Source organism: Netta rufina (genome assembly GCF_964035555.1).
Source record: "Netta rufina genome assembly, chromosome: 4".
Lineage (NCBI taxonomy): Eukaryota > Metazoa > Chordata > Aves > Anseriformes > Anatidae > Netta > Netta rufina.
The window spans coordinates 24,038,945-24,051,847 of record NC_140127.1 but is presented as its reverse complement, the minus strand read 5'-3'; the positions used below and the strand labels follow the sequence as shown (position 1 = coordinate 24,051,847).

At 33.5% G+C, this 12,903-nt stretch overlaps 1 protein-coding gene across 1 annotated transcript in view; it reads left to right on the top strand.

The window, feature by feature from the left end:
• Positions 1-12,903, top strand: part of WDR17 (WD repeat domain 17) — a 53,238-nt gene that overhangs the window by 28,127 nt on the left and 12,208 nt on the right. Inside the window, exons 12-22 of the mRNA XM_084286340.1 lie at positions 1,900-2,064; positions 2,517-2,719; positions 2,828-2,977; positions 3,067-3,197; positions 4,979-5,104; positions 6,915-7,070; positions 7,349-7,413; positions 7,801-7,933; positions 9,429-9,520; positions 10,445-10,544; positions 11,606-11,745. Coding sequence (XP_084142466.1) covers positions 1,900-2,064; positions 2,517-2,719; positions 2,828-2,977; positions 3,067-3,197; positions 4,979-5,104; positions 6,915-7,070; positions 7,349-7,413; positions 7,801-7,933; positions 9,429-9,520; positions 10,445-10,544; positions 11,606-11,745 — 1,461 coding nt within the window. The remainder of the gene's footprint in view (positions 1-1,899; positions 2,065-2,516; positions 2,720-2,827; positions 2,978-3,066; positions 3,198-4,978; positions 5,105-6,914; positions 7,071-7,348; positions 7,414-7,800; positions 7,934-9,428; positions 9,521-10,444; positions 10,545-11,605; positions 11,746-12,903) is intronic.

Genomic DNA, 12,903 nt, shown 5'->3' with positions numbered 1-12,903 from the left:
AAAAACATAACAATGCAAAATAAGTACTTCTAGTTCTGGCAACCTGTACTAAACAGAATTACAGATTAGAAATATGCTGTTAGATCCTTCTCAGAACTGAAGCTTAATGTAAGAAATTTAATATGGTTTTAATACATGTCTATTTATTGCTGGTTGTCCAATTCTGAGAACACTTTGATAGTGATAAATATCCGTAAGTAGCTATAAGAAAATTTATGTCTAGATAAGTTGCAATTCTTCGAAGTAAAAAATTCCACATTAATATTATTAATAATATTAATAATACCACACATAATGTCATCAGAAGGAACCCAGTATGCCTCTACACTTTGGCAATAGTTGATAAATGTGTAGCTGAATAAGAGCCATATTACAGCTCTTCAATTATTACATTATATACTTAATTTGAAATCAACTCCCTGAAGATGAATCAAAACGTAACTTGAAGTAACACACTATAATTTTAAATGTTTGTACATTATGTAATCTTATAAATTGATAAAAAGAAACACTGAAAATACGTTGCAGCATTCTTCCTGAGTAACAAAAAATAATATTTGAAAAACTGAATCTATCAATATAAGGCTTATTTAAATATTTTTTCAAAGAATTGTTTGAGAATACTCCACATTCTACTATTTGGGTTTTGTTTAGTGATTTTTTCAATTACTTCCGATGACAAAGTAGTCATGCTGTTCTCTACATCTCTTCTGAATTTTCAGTTTTATCAACTTGTTTCTTGGTGAGTTTCCTAATACATAGTTCGTTCTGATAGTGTCTATAAAGTTTCAAAAGAGAAGAGGAAAAAAACATCTGTTTTAGGACTCACCCTCCTCGACTACTTGTTTCACTCACCCATACTTCATGGGAATTGTAGAAACCTATGTGTTAAGATAGTTACAGTCTGTGAGGGTCAATGTTTTTCGTTACTTGTGCTTTTCTCTGTGTATTTCAGTAAATTATAAAAACATGCAGTACATGATAAAAAACTGTATGTAAAAACAAATACAGATGTCATTGCATAGACTAACCAAAGGATTACAAGAAGTTTAAGAGTTAATTTAGAATATGTCATTTGAGTGTGACAAGAACACACTTCTTTTCTTAGATAAATACACGAAAATGCAAGGAATACAGTTGTCAAATGATTTCTGAGTTATAAAATTGAGTTGTACTTGTCATACAAGAGATTAAGCAGCAAACTGAGGTTTCAGTGTATCTAATAATAGGAATGCTTTTTTTTTTTTCTAATACTAATCCTAGCAACAGAAATAATTGTCTTCAGACTGTCTAGTTTTCATGCAGGTACGGACAATTTTGTGTTGAATTTTTAATATAAATTTTTACACCAGGATTTGAACTCAAGTTTGTGTTAAGGGAGAAGCATTGCAGGGGAATTTGGTAGCTGAAAGCTGACTTACACGTGCTGGCCATCAAGGCATAGAAAAGAGCAGATATTCAATAGCAGGAAAGGGAGAGGTTAGATTGGCTTCCTTTTAGTGACTGCTAAGCTGAATATTTAGGAGGCAACTGCAATATTTTGCAGATAATTGCTAATACCAACACGAGAATTTGTTGTCAAAACCAGTTATACAGTAGTTCAATCTACTAATACTTCTGTGCTGAGTTCTGAATAGAGTATACTATTTTCAGAAATGCTTGGTCAGACTGTAGTGCAAATACTATTCCCTATTGTAACTAATGGATCTTGGTCTTTGTCTTTTTTTTTCCTGATTTAATCTGAAATACGCTTATCAGTAGTGACATCATAAAGTAGGAGCAAAATAAGATGCTTTAAAAGTAAATTGTAAAATATGCATCATACTTACTTCTAAACTCAAAACCCTTGAAAATACTTTTCATGATTCCAGGGACTGATTTTCCTGTTTTATTTTGCAGAGATATGATAGCTACTGGTTGTGAGGATAAAAATGTTCGTGTTTATTACTTGGCAACCAGCTCTGATCAGCCACTGAAAGTTTTTACAGGGCATACTGCAAAGGTGTTTCATGTACGATGGTCTCCTCTGAGAGAAGGAATCCTCTGCAGTGGCTCTGATGATGGGTGTGTATATCTGAACTATTAGGAAAATTTAAGATCTTTAGTTGCACTGTTTCTGGCACCTTAAAAAAACTCTGTGAATAATAGTACAAATCTCTGTGTTGGTCAAATTAAATGTTGCTTTTCTGTTAGTTTAACACAGTGTTTTGGCAGCAGAATAATTATCTAAATTTGTCACAACTGCTGTATCAATGCATTTTTCCAAATGCTTTCCCAAGAGCAGAAAGTGCCTGATGCTTGTTAATAACAGGAGTGAAGCAAGGATGATACTGCATGCTTATTCTGCATTTAAAGATACAGGTGCAAGCTTTGGTCTTGAAAGATGAATTATTTGAAAATAAATATTCCTAGAAATAAATATTCTGAAGTTTGAAATGCTGGCTGGAGACAGTCTTATTTCAGATAGGTGGACATAAATCTTTTGATGGACATAAATCTTTTGTATCCTTTTTCAGTACTGTTCGAATATGGGATTATACGCAGGATGCTTGTATAAATATTCTTAGTGGACATACAGCTCCAGTACGGGGACTGATGTGGAATCCTGAAATTCCTTACCTTCTAATATCTGGCAGTTGGGACTATACAATTCGAGTCTGGGACACAAGAGATGGAACGTGTTTGGACACAGTTTATGATCATGGTGCAGATGTGTATGGTAATATTTTAAATATGTTTTATTTCTGTATTAAAATAAATTTTAATCAAACTGGCTTTTAGATAGACTTAATTATTTGACTATATTTTTAAATGCTCTCTCTACTAGGATTAACATGTCATCCTAGTCGTCCATTTACTATGGCTTCTTGCTCTCGGGACTCCACTGTGAGACTCTGGTCATTGACACCTCTTGTAAATCCTATACAAATAAATATCTTAGCAGATAGATGTTGGGATGAGGTTATTGGTAATATAGGTAAGTAAATTGCATATACAGTTTTTTTTAATTTTCTGTATGTTACTATACTTAAGGAAAAAAAAAGTCTAAATCTTTGTGTTTGTTAGATCGTGCTGTGGAATCTGGTGCTCCTCCTTTGCTGTGTGGTAAAGTTTCCAGGGATATTAAGCAAGAAGTGGAAAAACTGACAGGAAATCCTCGAGGAAAGAAACTAAGATGGTTTTCAGAATGTTTTTCAGTAAGTATTCTACAAACTTAAGGATGTCAGTCAGGTTAAGGTTGTCAGTGTTCTCTACGCACTCTTCTGAAGTTAATCTCTAAAACAAAAGTTGCTTTCTCCTCTACCATTTTCTCTCTTAAAGGAAGTTCAAAAATACGCAGAAATCAGCTCTCTTAACAATTCTGCTTGTAAAAGCATCCATGACTGAATTGTCACTTGTGAACATCAAACTTTCATAAAGGAAGATAGGTGGGATAGCTTAATTTGTCATAGGAATAGTTTGCTTTAGTTAGAATCTTCCTTTGAAGAAAATGAAAAAAATACATTTTATGAAACTACATCGGACTTTTTTATTTTAATCCATTAAAGGAACACCTCCGTTCTGGATGAGGTTTGAACTACCTGAGTGTCTGTGCTTGAACTGTTGGGAGATGTGGATCACTCATGCCCCAGTATCCGTCTAGTGATTTTGCTCCACTGCACAGTAACATTTCCTATAAATCATTACAGCCTTTTTGTGCAGTTCAGTTAAAATTATAAACTACTAGATACCTGTGAGTGCTTACCTACATGGGAGCTGAAATAGATGTAGAAAAAGGGCAGAAATGTCCTAGAAATTACAGTTTGTGTCAGACAATTGTTATTTAAGTGAATGCTCTATCTACAAAGATCAAACAAAAAATACAAAATATTTTCAGTATGTTCAAACAAATGTATGTTTTGATTTCTGGCTAAAGTTTAAGGTATAATGCAAAAATGTTGAAACACTTTTCCTCAATTACAAATCCTGAAATTTCCTGACTTTTATTAAAAATATTTTTAATGCAATTCTTTGTTTTACAGAAGTTACACATTTGGATGTCCTGTATTAATTCTTGAGTAAAGCTATTATGGAATATTAGAATTTTCTAACAACAAACTTTTTTGATCATCTCTGTGCAGTGCTTTTTAGAGTCCAGAAGCTAAGTGTTATGCTTACACTATTGTGAGTCAAATGACAGCTTTCATGGATTGAAAAAGGAAAATTGAAAAGAGAATAGTGATTTATTTTTTTCTAGTACATTCCTCTGCTTTTTACCAGTTCAGAGATGACTGGGCCTCTAAACATGTATCCTGTTATTCTTTAAAAAGCTCCTTCAGGTCAAAGTTTTAATATTTTTTCTTTTCATCCTTTTAATGACTCATTCACTTCTAGACTTCATTGAATGTTAAGCCATCATCCTTGTTTTACAGAGGGGAATATTCAAATATTAGACCTATATGAATGCTTAAAATTTCAACGACAAAAAATTTGCCTTGAGGACCTGCAAAATTTTGTGTGTATACTGTTATATGTATCTGTTTTAAGATTTTAGTGGCAGCTGAGACTTGAAGTTGTTTCTTTACCTCACCCATTCCTTCAAAAGAGAGTAAACAACTACAAAAGAGAGTAAACAACTGTTTGGGTAGGTCTTGCACTCCAGCAGCTGAATGTTGTTTTATGCCTGCAGTAACCACCACGTAGCTAGTAAACACCTGGGAGCACAAGAGAGAGCTCTAATGATGAGCTCTCAGCTGTGGCCACACATAAGCAAGAATGTGAATTCATGAATCCTAGTGTATCTTTAAGTCTTTGAGAAGAACAAAGAGGTTGTAGTGTCTTGAACTGTCATGTCTTCATGGTAAAGCTTCTAATATTAAAATGGTCTGAAATTACATTTCTTGGAATTGACTGAGAAGTATTTTCAAGGTCTTTACAAGTTTAATTTCTCTTGAACATTATTGTAATTCAACTTTATTTTTTTCCCTAACAATTCTAGCCTCCAGGAGGCAGCAAAAATTTGTGGGATTTAGTTGCTGTAATAAAAGGACAGGATGATAGTCTGCTTCCACAAAACTACTGCAAAGGAATTATGCATATGAAACATCTCATTAGATTTAGAATGGTAAGTGAGTAGTAAACATTACCTGGTTAATAATACACTCAGTATTTCACTCTTTAAAATTAGCACTTGATGCTTTACAAAAGGATTAGAACTTATCTCGTGCCTGAAGATATTTGTGCATTATCAGTTCTCTGTGCAATATTAATCTGTTAGAACAATGGCATCTAGGTGAGTCTGTTTGACTTCATACATACTCAGTGTTAAAATGCTAGGCTACATATAGAGTACTTCTGTATTCAGTGAAATTAAATTCTTTGTATAAACACAAAAGTTTGTAGTTGTGTTCAGATGCAGGGGCAGGAATTCATGTCTGAAAATGGAGGAGAGGCAGCAGAGATACGCAAATATGCTCTGTGACTCTCTGGAAGGAGGAGTGGAAAAGAAAGAACCTGTCATTAATAGAAATACACAGCTGAAGAGTGACTCGATTGTGAAATTCCAGAACCAGGCCACAGAATTATTTGTAGTTGCATGTGTTGAATATGCAACCAAATGTACAATTTGTACAGAATATGTGGTTCTTTCAGGGACTTCTCAGAGAAACTAATCAATCCTATGCTCTAATGACTGGAAATAGAGGAAATAGAGGAAAGCAATCTAGTGGTATGGATTAGAACATGTTTAACTGTCCCCTCAGGTATTTATTCCCCCTCAGGAATAAATACCTGCCAGGTATTACCTGATGTTTGTTGTCGTAGGTTGTCTCTTTTGCATAACTTACTAGACTCTTAAAGAATGACTGAAGTGATGGAAATTTTCTACTGGTGATATTGACTATAATTATAGCAATTACTTTGCTAATACTATGAAAGAGACAAAAAAAAATAATAAAAAAAAAAAACATTTATCTCAGCCACCTAGCCTATGAAGAAGAAATTCATTCTTGATCCCTGCAGTGTAAGCAATCTCTTATCCATGTAACCGATGTTGTGAACTTGTAACAGGTGAGTCAGAATAACAGCAGTAAATGCTGCTTGATCTGTGGTTAAATGGTCCCATCAATTAAAAGCATTTTGTTACCTTTTTGTCGATTTGGAATCCTGCTTAAGCCCTATAGGAGAAGGTAGGGATAAGGTAGTGCTGACATCCTCTGTATATCTGCAAATATCTTTTTTTTGTTAGGAAACTGGGTAATGACATTGCAGCAACTAGACATTTCATGAGGAAGTAGAGACCTAGAGCAAGTGTGCTTTTTGTTTTGTTTGTTTGTTTTTTTTTGCTTTTCTTTTGTTTTTCTATTTCTAGCAACCAAAGTTGATTTATTGATTTATTGGAAATTTTAACATAAAAATGACACAGAAGATAAAGCTGCCAAATAAGAAAGTAATGTTGTTTGTTTAAAAAGAAAACAAACAAACAAACAAAAAAGATGCTTTGCCTTTCTTAGCGGAAATTATTCTTTCTTTGTTTGGAATTATTATAAGAGTAATAAGTCATTTCCAGCTCTATGCTGGAATTTAATTTGCAGCTCCATTCAGAAATATTTTCAAAAATACTGAGATTTTTATGGTGGACAACTGGGTGGCTTAGTGTTGCTTATGTGAAAATGTTTGAGAATGAAATGAAAGTATGTAAAAGATGAAAGGAAGATAAGGAAAATGTATATGTGCATCAAAATACTAACAGTTGTTATAATGATATAAATAGTTCACTGTCATTTTACTGTAATCTCTTAGAATTAGTATTTTCTCTAAAGGATTCTTTCTTATAGCTTTTATATTTTATTGTAATGCTTGATTAAAATTCATTAAGAAAACTTGTTTTCATCACAGAAAACCAACTGTTGTACTCTTTCATTTTTTTTTATCAGTCCAAAGCACAAGAGCTGACAACAGTAAAAATGTCCAAGTTTGGAGGTGGTATCGGTGCACCAAGCAAAGAGGAAAGGCTTAAAGAAGCTGCAGAAATACATTTAAGATTAGGACAAATTCAGCGATATTGTGAACTGATGGTAGAGCTTGGAGAGGTAAAATATCAGACCGTTATTGAAAACAATAAAATACAAAAGTTTATGAAAACCAGCTACCCAAGCAAAGCTTGTATAGGAACAAAAGGGATAATAAATCCAGAAATAATTGATTCAGATATATTGTTTTTAACATACAAAGACTAATAAATAGCTAATTAATATTTTAAACCTTTTGATGAATTTATTGTAATGGAAGAAACATGAAATATAATTAAAAATACAGCTCTTTCCCAAAATAAACTGCTCAGATAGAATGTATTCCTGCTTTCTTCTAGTGGGACAAAGCTCTCTCAGTTGCACCTGGTGTATCAATGAAATACTGGAGGAAGTTAATGCAAAGGTAAAGTGATAAATATACAGTGCTGAATTGTAAATTCTGTTCATAAAATGACATAAGTAGGAAAGATACCAGTAGTACTGGGGTTCTCTGACAAGATTATAGTGATGTTATGTTTTGTTCAGTAAGGTTTGGGCTGGAACTGTCAGGGATTTCAACAGTGATTGGGGGTATGTAAATCAAGTTAAAATGTTAAACATAAATTACAAGTTTGACTGGAAAGTTATTATGCGGTAGAGAGCAGTATCCTTACAACTTGGAAGTCTTCTGAGATCTGGTAAAGTAGATGTTTCAGTGAACTTGAACTTCATCTAACACCTGTACCATAAAGTTTGATGAACAATTTTATATGTAGATCTTTCTTGTTTGTTTATTCATTTGTTTAATTAGGAGAGCTGATCAGTTGATTCAGGAAGAAAATGATGATGTCATCCCATACTGTATAGCTATTGGAGATGTAAAGAAACTAGTTTCTTTCTTTACTTCAAGAGGCCAGCTTAAAGAGGCTCTGCTTGTTGTGCAGGTATTATTACATATACCAGTGTATGCAATAGCATTTATGTATTCATTTCTATTCTGAAGATGACAAGCATCTTCAGAATAGAAATGAATTCAAAGGCTAGCTCTGTTCACATTTGCAAAATGGCTAAATAATGAAACCCTACTCTTCACTTTCATTCTTTATTGGCCAGTTTTTACTCAGAAATTGTAAGAAGGTATCTCATGCTTACAGATTTTAAGTCTGATTCTTCTGAATTGCAGTCAAACAACTATAATGAGAGCTGATATAGTTTTTGGTTAACGTAAAAAATTAACTTGATTTTATCAGTCGGAACTGCCCTTAACTTTTAAGGCATGTAGGATTTCACTTGCATTTCTGCGAAGGTCTTGAGTATACTGCTTCTTCTAGAATCTTCAGGCAAAACCATTCAATTACAGTAGAAATCAATATAGGAAATCAACAACGATTCTATCTATGATTCTAACTTTTAAATGAATGCAAAAAAAAAAATAGTGTAACCTATTACCAAGAGGGACATGTCCCTTCTGCTTTCTAATGTAAGCACAAGTTAAAGGGTGCACAAAACATGCAAGACTGATATTTTGTTTCACTCTTTCTCCCTGTCATTTTATTCTTTTTTATTATTTTTCTTTGTCTGCTTAGTACAGCTTGTTAAATAAACTGTCAAGATATGTACCTGGCACGTTTTCTCATGCCTACCTGTTCTCAAGTGTTTAATTGGCTCATACCTGGGAACTTGAATAATAATGCACGAGAATTGGTCCCTTAGAAACTGTCTATCTGTATCTTGTTAAATTTAACAAGTTATAAATTGTGAACCTCAAAGCACTTTAACACTTTAAAAATATCTTCACTTAATTTTTGGAAGACAGGCATTACAGGGTTTGCTTTTATTACAATTAACAGAGTAGTCTGTGTCTCGAATGTTTAATCAGATAATGTTAAGCAATAAAATGCCAGGACTTAATTACCATTTTAACTGAGCCTTGAATTTTAATGGCATTATACAAGCTGCACCTTGTATAAAGGGCATGAAAGAATTTCATTTTAAGCCACACTGATCTTTTTTTCACTTAACATTAGAAATAATGTATTTCAAGAAACAAAAGAGGTTTGTTTTATGCCACTATATAAACTTTCCAGATTGAATGGATTGGCTATGTGGCCATGCAGTTCATCCTCCACTCTAAGCCACTTTTTCCTAGGAGAGTAAAAATCAAGCTTGCAATCTTCACTGTCCATTTGAAGTTTATTGAAAAATTGGAAGAATCAAAGGCGTAGGGAGGAAGAGGTCTCTTGCTTCTGTAGAATTTCTTGTATGGCTACATAAAAACAGGCTAAGATTTAGCTATGTATAGGTTTGTTGGTCTAAACGTTTCCTTTGTTATAACTGGGCTTTAGAATTTTTACAGATCTCAGATTTATCTTTGAAAATAACATTTAATGTCAGTTTTGATTGGCACATTAATGAATCTCTCATTTTATTCACTTCTAGGCAGCTTGTGAGGGAAATATACAAATGTCACCACTCTCCACAACAACTGGATCTTCACATTCTGATTTAAACAATACAGATGATTATAATGAGTAAGCTTTTCTAATTTATAACTAAAGCTTCATTTTGGTGCAGTATATAATGTCATCAAGAAACATAAACCTTAGTGGTTTAATTTGGCAACAGCAATGTAGAATTTGACAACAAAATATTACATCTTCTAGTATTTAGTTAATAGGGAGACAGTTTCAACTAACTGATGCTACAGTGTATAATTTCCCCACTTGCCCTTTCTAGTTGCATTTGTCATATGTATTATATAAATATTATATAGGTATCGTATAAGTATCTTTCTTTTCTTGATCTTTAAGGAGCTGCGCTATTCCTATGCACTTAAATATTTTTAGATTTTTAGTTTTTTTACGTTAGAACTTTTGGGAAGTGTAGAGTAAGACTTAGTATCTGTAAGACCCTGTGTTTTATGCATCTTCATCTGAAGGCTTCACTGGTTTTCATCAGTGAAGTTTCTAAAATTTACACTAATAGACATATTTTCTTCGTGTGTGCTGACAAAGAAGCCACACATCTCTCCTTGTTTAGAACAACACTTAAAAACTTAAATCACGTTGTCATGCTGTATGTATAGTAACAAAAACAGTTTGGAGCCTGTGTAGCTACTTCATTTACATGCACAGTTTTTGAGTAGTTGGAGTGATATTTATACAGTGTTCCCAGGTACAGAATAAATATCCAAACAGTTGATCTCTCTTCCCTCAGTCTGAAGAAACATTTCAATGCTGGTGTGGATTTTGTGAAACTGACCCACCTGAATGTGTACCAACATAGGTGGATTCAGCTCAAACCAGCTACATTTTTGACTGTGTGTGGTGTCCTTATATGTAAGTCAAATATAAAAATTTTAGGGTACATAAACAAATGTGACTTGTATCTAAATACGGAACCAAACAACTGCAACCTTAAAGTGATCTTGCTGAATTCATGTTTTGTTACTGCAGGCTTCTTCAAAAAGTCAGTAAAGAATTGGCAGAATGGTATTTCCAAGACGGCCATGCGGTGCTTGCAGCATGTTGCCATCTGGCTGTTGAAAATATAGAGGTAACATTGATTTTCTTATTACATCTCTACATATTGACAGTTTTTTCAAATATGTGCCACATTCTAAATTCTACTAACTAAACTTATTTGCTCTGTATTTATTTATATTGATCCTTACAGTATTGAAGTTAGTGGCAGAACTCCCATGATTGAATTTAAAACAAGGTTTCTCTCATGCACAGAACATATGTTGTTGTTTAATTGAATTTTAGTAAATAAAGTACTTTTTATATCAGAAAATATGCGGTACATAAGTACCTTATATATATACATAAGTATTATTGTTTACTGTTTATGCTGACTAAAAAGACCTACTCATAATTAAAACTTTGTTGTACTACAATGAATGTAATGTCCATCAAATTTGCAATATAAATGAAGTAAATAGGGAAAAAAAAAATCAGCCCAAAAATATGGCTGATGTGTGAGGAACATTATTTTTTTTGTTTGTAGTTTTACATATTATTTCTTTTCCTCATGGACTTTCCACTGGAATTTGTTGTTGTGGACCCAATACGTTCTTCCTTCTCTGTCCCCCCAAATGAGTAAAATTCCATCTTAATATGTTGTTGAGAGAAAGCAATCAGTTAATGCCTGTATTTCAAAACAGACACGTTTCAAGTTTTGTGTAGTCTCTTACTGTTTAATATGCTATTATCCCTATCAGATACTTCAGTTACCCAAAGAAAATATGAACAGGAAAGTCATTCCTGTTTTTTATATTCCCCATTTAATCAAAAGAGGGGGAAATACGTACTCTGAATACTACTGTCCTTACCTAGGACTAAAAGGAAACACTATCATGCTTGTTATGTATGACGTTTAATCTCTCAATAAAGGAAGTTTCTGCTAAAGGAAATCTATTTGGTTATTTGAAAACTAGTACACATGGTACGTGATGGTCTCATTCAAGAGGCCCAAATTTTATATGAAAGTTCCTTTAATTAATGCTTATTTTGTCCTGTAAAAGGCAGTTTCATGGATGAATGTCATATGCTCTATGCAGTGAATCCACAAAAATGCTTGTGTCCCTTAATGATATAACTTTTTCATTGAGCAAGCTTGCGATGGCAAACCTGATTCGTGGAAATGAACTGGAGTTGGCAATCAGTGTGGGTACTGTCTTAGGAGAAAATGCAGCGCAAGCAACACATTATGCCCTAGAATTACTAGCAAGAAAGTGTATGACAGTAACAACATGGTAAGAACTTTTTTTAATCCAAAGAAGATTTCTTTCTTTTTTTTTTTCCCTGACAAAACAATTAAGGTGTTTCTCATTCTGATACTTATATATATGCCAGACCACTATGGGTAGATAGATGTCTGCTTGAGTAAAAATTAAACTTATGAAGCATGGAGAATGCAAGTGTTCCACTTTATTCTCAAAATACATTATGTATGCATTGTAAGGGAGAGAAGAGTCCTTGTCATTTGGAGTACAAAATGTCCTGGAAAAGCTAGGTACGTACTTGGGCAATAACTAACATAGTAAGTCCTAGTCTGTACTCAGTAAAAATGACTGCTTCAGACAAAGTAAGGCTAGAATTGAATTATAAAGTTAATAAGCACAGAAGTTCAGGTAGGATTTGCAAAGTGATTTTAAATACCTGCTTTACAATATAAAACCCTGAGAGGCTGATGTATTATTTTACATCTGTATTGGATATACAGGACAGCTGACAAGATCTAAAGATGAAACAGGTTTACTGTTTAATTCACTTACTGTTAATTTCTCTGTTGCACGTAGGGGAAACTTCATCCCTCTGCTAAACTTTCTCTTCTTCCTCATGGTTGTTTTACTTTGAAGGGTACAGTTTGTGTCTGTTTGTTGTCCACCAATGAAACAGAAAATCTTGCTAAGATATATTTGGAAGCTGTACAGTGTTTCAGAACTGACATTCAGTAAACAACATGTGTTTAAACAGATACTGTAATCAAGACTCAGTTTTGCTGCTGAAGTTTTGCTCAAGCGTCTGGGGGTAGCCTGAGAGAAATATAGTGGAACTCATTTCTACAGAGCATTTAGCCTAGAAAAAGAAGCAATGCAGAAAAGGATATAATAAGAAATGGATGTCTTGCTACTTTGGATTCGTAATGATTCAGCATGTCCACATTGCACCAAGTCTAACAGAGTTGTTCCATCAACTCCATCTGCATCTTCTAAAGTCTCTGAAGCTGTTTCTCTGTTCTCCTTGCATTCATTGTGAAGATTGTTTTTCACCTGCAGTGCTTCCTATTAAAGGGTATTTCACAATTGATGTATATATCCAGTTCCATAGTTAAAACTTGTTTTGATCTCAGTGCTATAAGAAACACTAGTAAAAGTACAGCCTTTACATGTAAGTATGTATATAAAATT